General features: G+C 40.1%; 1 protein-coding gene across 2 annotated transcripts; it reads right to left on the reverse strand.

Annotated features, from left to right (window-relative positions):
• Positions 1–5,371: 5,371 nt before the first annotated feature.
• Positions 5,372–13,209, reverse strand: FASLG (Fas ligand (TNF superfamily, member 6)). Of its 2 annotated transcripts, XM_012000417.1 has the most exons (4): positions 12,675–13,209; positions 12,077–12,122; positions 7,856–7,912; positions 5,372–6,613 (listed from the first exon to the last, which is right to left on the reverse strand). In XM_012000417.1, exons 1-4 carry the CDS (start codon positions 13,017–13,019, stop codon positions 6,219–6,221), a joined length of 843 nt encoding a protein of 280 aa, XP_011855807.1. In that variant the 5' UTR covers positions 13,020–13,209; the 3' UTR covers positions 5,372–6,218. The 2 variants fall into 2 exon arrangements, with proteins under 2 accessions (XP_011855807.1, XP_011855809.1); XM_012000419.1 differs by lacking the exon at positions 12,077–12,122.
• Positions 13,210–13,752: the final 543 nt, after the last annotated feature.

Raw genomic sequence — 13,752 nt, forward strand, 5'->3', positions numbered from 1 at the left:
AGAAGAGTCTTTTTACACTGTAAATTCGGTCATTTCACTCTCTGCTGTTGGTCCTCTAATGACTTTCCATCACACTTAGAATAAAATCCACACTGCTTTTCAAAGCTTCCAGGGCCCTGCACCATTTGGTCCCTGAATACCTCTTCAATTTTGTTTCCTGCCAGCTCACTCCAACATACAAAGCCTTTTGGCCTTAAGATTTTGCGCTTGCAGTTTCTCTGCTTGGTGTGCTCTTCCCTAGATGTCCATGTGGCTTGTTCTTTCGTGACTTATCATATGAACGTCCTTCTTCCATCACTCCCTACTGCCTTACCTTGTTTAATTTTTCTTTTTAGCACTTCCTACCACAGGACTTATTAAATATTTATTTGCTTTTTTTATTGTCTACTTACCATCCAACCATTAAAATACAATGCTATAAGGGATTTTATTCATATCATTGTATCCACAGTACCTAAAGAAGTTTCTGGTACATGATAGACACTCAATAAACACTTGTTGAATGAGTAAATGAATGAATGAATTATACTATTTCAAATACTAGAACTTTTAATGGTATGCTTAAGGAGATACTTGTAGCAAATTTAGAGAATGGTGGTGATGTCTAATACTCATTTTTAGGTGTAGTTTATTCTGTGTGTGTCGTAGGGTAATGTGTCTCCATTGCCTCAAACCTTCAGTTGACTTTATACACAGCAATTTGTGGTAGTGATGCCTGGAAGGCAATAAAGGCATTCCACAGTGGGAGTGTCAAGAATGTAGACAGCATATCCACAGCAGAAACCAGTGAAAGCCAGAAAAATTGCAATAATGTGGATTGTCCAAGGGAATGAGGGTCTACCCTGACATTCTCAAAAAACCTGAAGACTAAACTTTCCCCAGAATGTGAAATGAGGCTTATGTCATTCTATGGAGAATTAGAAGAAAAGGGTGATCCCTTAGGGCAGAAGGAACCTCCAAGTAGGGGAGGAGGAATATCTGCATTGCCCTTTTTCTGAAGATGTACCAGCCAGAACTCTGGAAAAATGTTTCCCAGCAAAGGGGAAGCTTTGATAAAAGTCAAAAGTCATCACTGGGGTGATTCTTTCCTATCTTCTGGATGAACCTGTAGGGACAGAATACCAACTTAGCTATCTATATTGCCAAGGCAGATTGGTTTCCCAGTGAATCCCAAAGGTCCCTGGTACCATCAATGACTATCTTATTTCTAAATGGGATTTACTTCGGAACCCTCCCCCACAAATAATGGGGTTCTAATCTCCCTTCTCTAGAATCACCACATTCTGTCTTCGGATAATCCAAAACCCTGGGAAAGAAAAAAAATCAGAATGCAAAAATTTATCTCTGCAAACACAAGAACTTACCCAGACCCCTTAGAAAAATGTAATTCATTCAACATGTGGCCTCCATACTTCCTTAGATAAGGACCAGGGAAAGTCTAGGGATTAACCTACCAAGGAGAGTTTATACAATGGCTTTGGGGGAGGCAGGCAGCTTCTCTCTCCAATTCTTCTCTTTCTATGAGCAACTGTTTCACGTAAGTCACACTCACAATGATGTCCCCACAATAGAGCTCTTCTTCCGGTTAAGCTGTGGTAAGTCAAAACCTACTTCAGAGAAGACAAAGACACCACTTTGGGGGACCGAGAAAAGAGGTGGGTTTCATGTGTTTTTGGTTACTTGCAAAGAAAAAAAAAAAGAAAACCTCAAACTACTGAACTAGAAGCACCCTTTACGTATGTATGTGTTTGCCTGCGGTGTTCTACCTTGGATTTAGCATTTCACAGAGGAAAAATGCCAATCCAATTTTCAATAAGCATATTAAAAAGTTTTGAATTTTTTACATTTCTTATGTTCCAACTGAGGTTGAAAAAAAATCAAAGTTCCTAAAGGGAATGTCAATATCACTTCTCTGGAATCAGTAAAGCATAGCGAGCTACAATCCTACCCTCAGAAAGTCCCAGAGGCATCCTAGAACATCTCAGACTTAGGGAGATGAAAGTGCCAGTAGTATCACTACCGGCCAATGGCATCGAGACAGCGCAGGATGTCCAACCCCTTTCCCACTTCCTCTGTGCTGTGGTACCATTATCTAGAAGGGTCCATTAGCAAAAGAATCATGGTCTAGCAAACTTCCTATGACCCTTTGGAACTGGCATACTTGATGGTTGAAGCCAAAAGAGGAGAGACAGGATGAGGAGGATTTCACCCTGAGGGCTGGGATACAGAACAGCAGCCAGCCAAAGGAAGGGCAAATGTGCCTATCAGACTTTCTCCAGGAAGCACCTGCTCAGGAACCTGACCCACCAGAGCAGATGAATAAATACAAAAGTTTTAGGGAGAGCAGATGACACATTCCAACGTGAAACTTTGGTTTTGTTCATTAACTTATTCAACAAGTATTTGAATATACTCTAAATGACAGTTTTACATCTCGTGACCCAGGAGTTTTCCTTGTCTCTGCCCTAACTCCTGGTAATGTCAAGGACCAAATATATCCTTCCTGTTTTCCAACGCCATTAATTAGAATGCATTAATTTTTTTCAATCTTTGGCCTCAAAATACCACTGGATAATTTACTCAAAGCTGTATAACCGCTCACACACATTCAAGATGTGGCACTAATATAGATTCAGAGTACTCTTAAAAACATATGCACATATATAAGCCGAGAGATACCTGCCTTATAACTAAGGTCAATAAATATATATTGAGTTTCTAATGTGTGTCAAGCACTAGGTGAGTTTATGTGGATGGAGCGGTAAATAAGGTATTTAAAAAAAAAAAAAAAAAAACTTGCTTTCGTAAGTTTTATTCCAGTGGAAAAAAACAAATATTTTTAAAGTGGTCAAAATATATATAATCACAAGTTTTGGTAAGTACTAAGAAAGAAAATAATAACCGTAAAATAATGAGAAAAAGAGGGGACTCTATTTAGACACCTGAGGAGATGACACTTGAACGCCACATGAGAAACCTGCACCAGAGCAATCTGGTGCTAGAAATAGAGCCCATGTACATGGAGATAGCCTGTCCAGATGTTTGTCTCTCCTGGGAAATGAGAAATACAGTCAGAACTGGGGGATTATGAAGGGTAAAAAAAAAAAAAAAAAACACGTTTTCATCTGGTTTGGTCTGGAAGACGCAGGTGGTTTGGTTTGAGTTGTCTATTAAGGAAAGGGAATCTGCCCAGAGATTGCATAGCTCATAAGTGGAAGAATGAAGATTTTAATCTAAGTTTTTAGTCCAAAGTCTATGTCCTTTCCACTATGCCACTGCTGTGCCCCCAGGCAAAAACAAGTAACCATCACATCTATAGAAAGTTGGGTGAGTGTAACACTGGTCATAATATTGGTAATGGAAACTCTGGGAGGTGGAGAGGAAAGAGAATGTATATAGAGAAGGAAGGCCTGGAAAGATTTGCTTCATAGTTCTTCCTACCCGAATACATTATTCTTAAAGATATGTGCATATATGCATATAAAGATATGTACATATTTGAACAAATGTACATATTGTTGGAAAAGATATATACATACTTGAACAAATGTACATACTGTTGGAAATGATTTCATATACAGGGATAATTTGAGGATTCAGAGAAGAAAATGTTAAAAAGGGACAAGGAAGGAAAGAGGAAAGGTGAGTCTAGCAGACAAATGAAAATTGTCCTATTTCTCTACTGAGACTGGATGGAAGGAAGAGATCATACAGATGCCGGTGGAATTGTGTTTTCGTGTAGAAGAGAGTTGCATAGTGGGAGGAAGGCATGTGGTTGGTTTGCAAGAGGAAAAAATATGATATTATTGACTCTATGAGTAAAGAAAAATGCTTTCGATGGAACTGAAGAAAAGTGCTAGACAATGTTGAATGACCATTGTGTTCATCAATGTAAGGTAGAGATTCTCAACCAGAGGCAACTTTGTCCTCCTCCCTGCCATGGGGACATTTGGCAATGTCTGGAGATATTTTTTGGTTGTCACAAGTTGGGGAAGGGAGGATGCTTCTGGCATGTAGTTGGTAGAGAGAAGGGGTGCTACTAAACATCCTACAGTGTGCAGGACAACCTCATAGTAAGCAATTTTTCAGCTCACAATGTCACAGATCCATGATTAAGAAACTATGAAGTAAAGTGATTTCATATTTTTGTATATATCATCTCTGGAAGACAATGTTAGGAAACAGTGATCCTCTTTGGGGGCAAAAATGGAGCCACTAGACAGGGTGGAAAAAGGACTTACTTTCATCATATATCTTTGTATATCTTTTAAAATGTATACCATGTACATGTACTACCTATTCAAATCAATCAAAAAACAAAACTAAGTCAGTGACAGATCAATAATTGATTGATTTAAATTCGTGTTAGATAAAAATAAACTAAAACTAGGAAGCCTGTTTGGGTAATTTTTGTTCAGCAACATCCAACTTCTGAGATGACAGTTTAAAGAAAATAAGATTTTTGCAAGGGGAATACAGCGGAGGAAGAGAGTATTTTGGAGTTGAGAGTCTTTCCAAAGTACTGGTTGTCATGACAGATGATGAAATTTATGCTGGACATAGAAGTCAAGATGTGGAAGGAGCTGATGTATGTATAAGAAAATAATAAAGTTTATCAAGTAGAAGTCTCAATATTTTCAAAAATATTTTAGAAAAGAAAATATTGGACCAATTCCACTGGAATAATAGGAGATGATGTTGTGAAAATAAGACACCTAAAATCAAATTCCAAAGGAGTTACTATAATCTTTAATGATAACAAAGTCTAGGGAGAGCCCATGATAGCAAGTAGTTGAATAAAATAGGAAAAGGCCATTGTGAATGACAAGCATGAGAATACAAGAAACAAGGTGTTTACATGGATCCCACAGATCAGTGGCCTCTGGAGAATGAAGTGGCTCTAATAGGATGGCTTAGTAGTGGTAGAAACCATTTTTTGATATTCTATATGTCTGATACTTTCAGCTCTTTTTTTGTTCAAGGAAGGTCAAGTGACCTAACCAGTGATTATCTAGGCAGTACATGGAAGAACAAAGATTCAAATCTAAGTTTTTTAGTCCAAAGTGTGTGCCCTTTCCACTGTGCCATAGTTCTGCCTTCAGGAAAATATAATTTCTCATCAAATCTATGGAAAGTTGGGTAAGCTTAACCCTGGTCACAATATTGGTAACGGAAACTCTGGGAGGTGAAGAGGAAAGAGAATATAGAGAGAGAAGGAAGCCTTGGCAAAGGCAGAAAGATTTGCTTCATAGTTCTTCTCACCCCAGTAAATTCTTCTTAAAGTTGTCTGACATCATAATGAATGAAGAAACCACGGAGGAAAGAAATAATAAGCAAAAAAATTTCAAATATTAGTAAATTCTAAAAATTATTTGTATCCTAACATATACTTTTTATTTTATGTTTTCTTTTCCCAAAACGCACAACATTTATATAAATATTTATTATATTATAGGAAAACATCTTCAGTAGCTGACAATCAATGATTTCTAAAGACTATTAGAGTTGATTGTCAGGAAGCATTCAAAATCTTCACCAAATGCAACCCATATTTTCCTAATATGTACTTCACAATATCTACATTCTCTCTTTAGACACACACACACACACACACATACCCCTACAATTGCACTGGAAATACACAGGCTGTGTTAGGAATGGAATGAGTCCCCAGAATATCTCTCTTGCTTCTATGTTAGCTTCACTGATGGCTCAGGAGATGTGTTTAGAAGCGAAGATGCTGCCAGTGGGGCATTGGCCTCTTTCAGCCTCTTTAGCTTATTATGCAAGCCTCTAGTCCTCCTTTTCCATCCCTTAAACCCTCAGGTCACAACCATGTATCTGAAAGACAGTCCCCCTTGAGGTAGCAAGGCCCACCCTGAGAGGTGAGTTAAAAGGTGTCCTTTTCAATGTACCCAAATACTCTCAGGCACTAAGATGAGTGTAGAACACCTGGTGGCTGCTTTTTCATGCTTCTTCCTCTTCACATGGCAGCCCAGAGTTTTATGTTCTTCCGTCATATTCCTCCATTTGTCTGGCTCATAAACGTTAGGTGAGTTGAGGAGCTACAGACCTTTTGAACCCTGTGGTCTCAAGGTCCACTTGGTTCACGTCTTCTTACTTGACCTCAAATGCATGTAAGAAGACCCTCACTGAATACAACATTTTCAGTGCCTATAACAAAGAATAATAATGGAAAGAATCCCAAAGTGCTTTCCTTAGAGCTTATATAGGCCAAAAAATGTCTGAGATTCCTCAAAATTGACCAGAGAGAGCTCAGATACATTGACATATAAATGATCAGTACTGGTAAGATTGAACACTGCCCCCAGGTAGCTGCTGTGGGCCCACATCTGCCCAGTAGTGCAGTAGCTCATCATCTTCCCCTCCATCATCACCAGATCCTGGGGATACTTAGAGTTCCTCATGTAGACCTTGTGGCTCAGGGGCAGGTTGGTGCAAGATTGACCCCGGAAGTATACTTTGGAATATACAAAGTACAGCCCAGTTTCATTGATCACAAGGCCACCTTTCTTATATTTCACTCCAGAAAGCAGGACAATTCCATAGGTGTCTTCCCATTCCAGAGGCATGGACCTTGAGTTGGGCTTGCCTGAAATAAATCCGAAAGGAGCTTTCAGCCAGGAATAGTCATGCATCCAACAAACTAAGTTTCTAAGGCAAAACTGTGGGCCCGTCCTTGAACAAATGTTCCACTCAGAATTACAGCCTGTATAGAACTGGCTGAGGGGTCAGAACTTGATCCATCACAGAATTTCCTCAACATTGTTGTCCTATTTTGTCATCCACACAATTGGAACAATAGTATATACGCCTAATCCATTGCAGTAAGAAATTATTGAGAAAATATTAGCTCTCTGGACCAAAGATTTTATTATCTTCAGAACTAGCACCCAAACTGCTAGGCTTTGAATTCCTTTCTTGAAGGAAAAAGCCAAATCCAAGGAACTCTAAAATTCTAAAGTTGGGAAGGATCTTAGGGACCATCTGGTCCATCATCTCACCTGCAGTAAGAATTATTCAGCTCCTCAGTTTGGGGTATAGTTTCCTCTTCTTTGTATCCCCACAACGTCATGAACATAACCTAAATCTCTGCAGTACTGAAATTATCATAAATGCCTGTCTTTCCCTATTAGATGTCAAGCTCCCTGAGGGCAAGAGCCATATGCTACTCATTTTCACATCCCCAAATTGGTGCACAGCAGGTATTGAGTTAGTGTCTGCTGAAGTGACCGGATCATTCTACAATTTCTGCCTAAATAATTCCAGGGACAATAGCCTACCACTTTCTGTGATATTTATTCCATTATTTATGATTTATTTTTTTGGGAGTTTATAATGGGAGTGCCCATACCATATCATTTCACTCCACTTTACAGGTACGTATTGAAAGTCTACAAGTGCCAGGAGTGAGTCTCCCTTCTTACTCCTGTTTATACTCTTGGACAAAGCAGAGTGAAGCTCTTCCAAGAAACCAAGAAAGCGCTGACTAAAACAAGTCCTCATTCCTCACCTTCTCAGCTCTCACCTCTTGGATCTGTGCCCCCAATCACCTAAGGGACTTTGGAATGACTGAAAAGAATGAGCTTCTTATGGGCACGGGTCATGTCATAATCAGCTCCAGGTCTCCAATTTAGAAGGCCTTGCCCAGAGAATAGGGGATCGAAGTGTGTTTATAAGACTGACTCGACAAGGAAAATGTTAGTATGATTGAGTTCAAATACTGTCACCAGGAAGTAACAACTCTCTAGCACCTGGTAATGGAAACCAGGCAGCCATTTTGCCTTTTGCCAAAAGCTTTCCCAAATCCCACCCGTACCTTCCAGATACAGACCTGTTAAATGGGCCACTTTCCTCTGCTCCTTTTTCTCAGGGGGTGGACTGGGGTGACCTGTATCATAGAGAGAGGAAAAATATATGTTAAAATGAAATACCAACTATTATTTTGGTGGGAATTTAAATCCCATCATTTTAAAAAAAGATTTTAAAACCATAAATGGCAACAGTCTAACATATACTAATCATGTAAGTCTGAACTGCGGGATTCACCGTGGTCTATATTTCAGAAACAAAGAGGTAAAAAATAAACCAAATTAAGATTGACACATGCATAAATTATAATGTTACAATAAGATATAATTAATATAAACGTTTATTCATAATGAGCTGTCATGTCAGTTATTGCATTTAGAACTCACCACAACCCTTTGAGGTATGTATTGTCCCACCCCTTATCAATTGCAAAATGAGCTTAGAAGTTGGGTGACTAATCCAACTAGTCAGCATCAGAGATGGGACCACACCCTGGTCTCCTGACTCCAATTCCAGGGCTCTGTCCACTCTGATTCTCTTGTCCCTAAGACTTACAGGAAAGAGACTGAAGAAGAACACTAATCTATCTGCGTGTCACCAGATCTTCCCCCAGGGACATTTTACAATCTTCCCCAAATTAAGTATCTTAAGTCCTCAGACAATTACCTCATATCACTCAGGCCTCAAACACCTTTAATGGCTCCTCCCTGAAGATGCAGTTGTATACAAGTCTCCCCATCACACAATCCCAGCCCATCTGTCCAGCCTTATCTCCTTACTCCCACTGAGCACTGCCACACAACGGGAGTTCTGTGGCCTACACGTACCCCCACTTCCCTTCCTCTGTGCCTTTGTTCATGCCATGCCTTTTGCCCATAATGTTCTTTCAAACAGATTTCTGTGTCAAATTCCTAAACATCCTATAAGGACTATACCTCTTTCTTTGGGAAACCCTCTCAAACCTTTTTTGATCAAATATGATCTTTCCCTCTTTTGAAATCTAGGATCATTCTGTCTTCCCCTCTCTTGTCATTTCTGACTCCTCTTCTCTGGGGTAACTACATAAATTATCTTGTTCCGCTCAAATAATGACAAGTTCCTTACGATATGTTGAATTCACCAGAGAAGCCCAGTTCCTAACACAGGGCATGTTACTAGCAAATGTCGGATAAATTAAATGGAAGAATAGACAATAGTTCTCAAAACAGACACTATTTCTCTGACTTCAACTATTTCAGACAAGATAGACAGCTGCCACTTAGCTAACGCATTCAGCTAACTGAGACCTCAATAAATATTCACACGAGATGCTTGAATATGTCAGGTTCGTGATTAGCCTGTAAAACTCACATATGGTGTGAGAATGGCCCAATTCACAGAGAACATTACCTGAGCGATCATGACCTCTCTGGTCACCCAAGACAACCCACCATGAAGGAGGTGTTAGTGAACAGGAAAGGCAAAACTGAGTCTCTTCTGCATTCCTACACCGCAAACCACCCGAGCGACTCATCTGGCATTCAGCCATGCACCGGCAGGAAATAGAACAGAGAACCACATGTTGCATATCTTTTTATCCCTCACAGAGCCTAGTACAACATTATTTTTACAGAACATGCTCACTAAGAATATCTGCTGTACATATGCTGGAATAAATAAACTGCAGAGATACCTTAGACACTGGTGATGAGTGCTTCCTGTCCCAGGGTTTTTGCATGTGCCCTTCCCAGTGTTGAAATGCTCTCCCCCAGCCCCACCCCACTCCACAGTACATGCACACAGCCCTTCACTCATCAGGCTTCTGACCCCCCAGGCGTCAGCATAAACACCTCCTTAAAAAGGATTCTCAGCTTATACTTAGTACAACTTTGGAATTGTATGGTCTGTTTGCTTGCTTTTGTTTAGCTTCTTCACCATGCTAAAAGCTCTATAAGGACAGGTCCCCTGGGCTGGCTCATCCTCGATCAGCATCCAACACCCAACATCTAGCCTCACACATGTGAATGAATAAAAGATTTAATTAGCTAACTGGAAAAAAAATGGAAAATGTAAAAAGGAGCAAGTTAGAAAGTATAAATAATCTATAGTAGTATCTCCCAGAGAAAATCACTGTTAGTATGTCAGTGTGTAGAACCTTCTAGTTCCTAAGAATATAAAAACGTGCATATGTGGTTACATAGTCAGTGTGAAACGAAACATATCCTTTTGTAACTTGTCTTTTTATCTAACAATACACACTGCACAATCCCCAAGGCATTAAATGTCCTTCTGATACATCATTTTTAGTTGCTGCTTATTATGTGCTTGTTTGAATACACCATAATGTATATAACTAATCTAGTATGAGGCATTCAAGTTTCTTCTGGATTGTTTATTATAAATAGGCTCATAAGGAAGTAATGAACATCCTTATATATAAATCTTTAGGCACATCTCTGATTATTTTCTTAAGAGAAATTCTTAGTGATAGGATTACAACATAAACTATTAGTTTCAAGCTTTTGATATGTATTTCTAAAGTGCTCTTCAGAAAAAGTTATAGCAATTTACATGTATACTGGCTGAAACTAATGTTTAAACAGCACTTTTCTCTCAAATCTTTGTCAGTCTGGGTTTTTGTTAACTTTACTAATTTGATGAAAATTGGTGTTCCCTATTTTTAATTTGCATCTCTTTTCTTATTAGTAAAGTTACTGACTTGATTTCCTTGTGATAATTTAACAATTTCTGGTTCATCTGGGTTGATCTAGAGAAGATAATTGCTTACTGGGGTAGATGGACCTGACTCATCTGGTCATTTGATTTTTAATCACTAAATTGACTCCAGAGAGGGGGTAAAAGATGAATGCTTAGGTACCTATCAGACCAGGCACATTCCACAGATTTTCAAAATAATCTTATTTGAGACATCCTCCAGAGGCTTTATTTTTCTAGCAAATATTTCCACTCTGCTTGTGTACATATGGACTTCCTAACATTTAAGGATTAGGACACAGACGCAGGGGCCAGAGCTTCTCAACAGTGGCTCCTATAAGAACTTAACAGTCTAGGACAGTAGACAGACGACTGGGTTGCCTGCAGTAGCCACATCCAGAGAAACTGAAACTTACTTCACTTAATAGATGGCCAGTGCTGCCTTCTTCTTTATTCTGAGTTTCTAAGGATGAGATCTATCTATAGTCTTTGCAGAGGTATCCTGCTTTTCCTCTATTTCTCATTCCATGCTCACTACAGAGAGACAGGAGTTTCCCTACTTCATGAGGTACCAGTTCAGTCCCGGAAAGCCCTGTAGGTGACAAGGCATCAAGAGCCTGTGTTCCTTCTAGCCCCAGTTCCATACTAGGGGTCTTGGGCATATTCACCTAATCTGTCTGGCATTTTGTTTCTCTTCCAAAAAAATGAAATGGCTGGACTAGATATTCTAAGCTTCCTTCCAACTCTAAAACTTCAGTGAATCTCATTGTAAATCTAAATCTAAAATTTCAATGAATCTTAGGCTAGTGAAGCACATTGTAAAATCCATCTGTACAGAGCTTGCAAAACTATGCCCTGAAATTTCATGAGATCAGTGTTCCAACATATCGTCTTCTTGCCCTAGCTCCCATACAAAGGATTTTCCTTTGTGATCAAGGGTACCTCATGACCGCCTCTGAAGCTGAACATCCTTTGAATGATGGCTGAAGTCTTCCCTTCAGCTTCTCAGTGACTTCAAGAAAAACCATTCTAATGTACGGAATTGATTATCCACATTTTAAAAGCTTACATCCTATAAAACATTTTGTAAATAAAGTTTCACTGTAATCTCTTTAGAGGCTTTAAAAGAGGAGAGGACGTTTCTCAGAAACATCTGTCTCTGCCTTCACTTCGCCTTCTCTTCCCAGGAGTCATAGCCACTGGCATGTGTGCCAGGACCAGGGTGTCTGTGGAAGGGGACAGGCCTGGAACCACTGCTCAGGGGGCAAAAGTCCACGGTTGTATATGTGTGTCTCTTTCCAAAGTCAAGCGGAAGTGATTTTGAATTGTGTGCCGTGCTCAGCTATATTGATTGTGAGCAATTCAATTCACTTCACATTTTTAAAGCAGCTCAAGGAATCATACTGACCAGAGATTCCGAATTAGCCAGAATTCCTCTCATAGTATACATAAGCCAAAGTGTAGGACAGAATATAAGGCATTCCATTAACATATTTCAGTGCTGAGGATCATCTTTAGGAACTCAATGTACATGTGAAAAAGGACTCACCTATTTGCTTCTCCAAAGATGATGCTGGATGCTTCTGGCTGGTAGACTAGTAAAAGAGAAAGAAAAAAGATGCATAATAAAAATAAAATTATTTAAGCAAAAGAGACGGAATCGTCAAATAAACCAAGCCCTGGAAAGAGAATCCGAATACCTCAGAACTTTTGCTGACTCAGGCTTTGGTCAAGCAATTTTGCTTCACTGTCCCTCAGTTTTGTGATTTGAAATCGTACCAGTATTTTAAGTATTTTCAAGATTTAGTTTGGTCATCTGAACAAATTTACTTCCAAGCAAAACTTAAAAGTTTTGTTTGTTTTTTACTCCTTAAATCACTAGGTATGAGGCAGTAAGTGGTTCAACAGACTGAGTTGACAACTGAGGAAAGAAAAACTGTTGGGCTCTGATTCTTTACAAAATAAAAAATATTCCCTTCACTCCTATGAGCCTCCATTTCTCTGCCTATAGAATAGAATAACTAGAACAACCCATTTCTAAGAAAAAAAAAAAAAGGATTGAAAAGCACTTTGCAAGCCAGGCAGTGGGCCCTCCACCCCCTTATGCCTGGTGCCTCCAGGGCACAGCAGTCTGCCAGCAGGCTTACCTCTCGGAGTTCTGCCAGCTCTTTCTGTAAGTGGAAGAGCTGAAACATCCCCAGTCCCAATCCTACCAAGGCAACCAGAACCATGAAAAACATCACAAGGAGACAAAGGCCTGTGCTGTGGTTTCCCCTCTTCTTCAAGGGTGGCAGCGGTAGTGGAGGCAGTGGTGGTGGCGGTGGAGGTGGTAGCGGCGGCGGCGGCGGCGGTGGTGGTGGCCTCCTTTGACCAGGCCTTCTGGGCACAGAGGTTGGACAGGGAAGAACTGTGCCTGGAGGGGCCCAGGGAGAGCTGGCACTGCTGTCCACCCAGTAGATCTGGGGATATGGGTAATTGAAGGGCTGCTGCATGGCAGCCGGTGAGTCAGGCCAGCCCCAGCAAACGGTTTTACTTCTCAATCCTGTAGAGGCTGAGGTGTCAAGGACAGGACTCCTGTTGCTGACTGCTCAAGAGGAGGCAAGCTGGATCTCTCTTATAGACTTTCCATAGCTAAGGGAAACACCTCTGTCTTTCTCTTTCCCTATGTCTCTCTCTGATTCTGCTTCTCAAAGAAACACCCACTCACTTTGCAGCTGAAGCTGAGAAGCCTCAAGAAGCTCAGAGCAAACCCCTGGAAGTTTCCGCCCACAATCTTCTGACGAAAGCCTTGGAAGCCTCAGTTGCTATCGCTGTACTACCCAAACAGGTTGGTAGGCTATGCTCACCTTCCTGGGATCCTGTAGAGCAGGTCAGCATTGGGGTAGAGCCCTGTTGGTGTGAACTGCTCCCAGCTACGGGAGAATGGCCAGTGGGGCTATAATTTTATGAATTATAATTGTATCCTTTTTTATACATTATAATTGTATAATGTTAAGAATTCTACCATGTATACAACCAAAAAACTATTTAAAAATACCAAAATAACTCTAACAAAAATTGTTCAGAACCATATTTTTTAAACTATAAAAATTTTACTGAAATTGGCTCTGAGGGGAGAGACCATGGAGTCATGGCCAGAGAAGTCACTCCCACATTTTAGTTTTTGCAGGAGGAAAACACCTGTTGCCATCATCTTTTCCCCACACACAACTACCATTTACCCTG

Source organism: Mandrillus leucophaeus, unplaced genomic scaffold, assembly GCF_000951045.1.
Source record: "Mandrillus leucophaeus isolate KB7577 unplaced genomic scaffold, Mleu.le_1.0 Scaffold629, whole genome shotgun sequence".
Lineage (NCBI taxonomy): Eukaryota > Metazoa > Chordata > Mammalia > Primates > Cercopithecidae > Mandrillus > Mandrillus leucophaeus.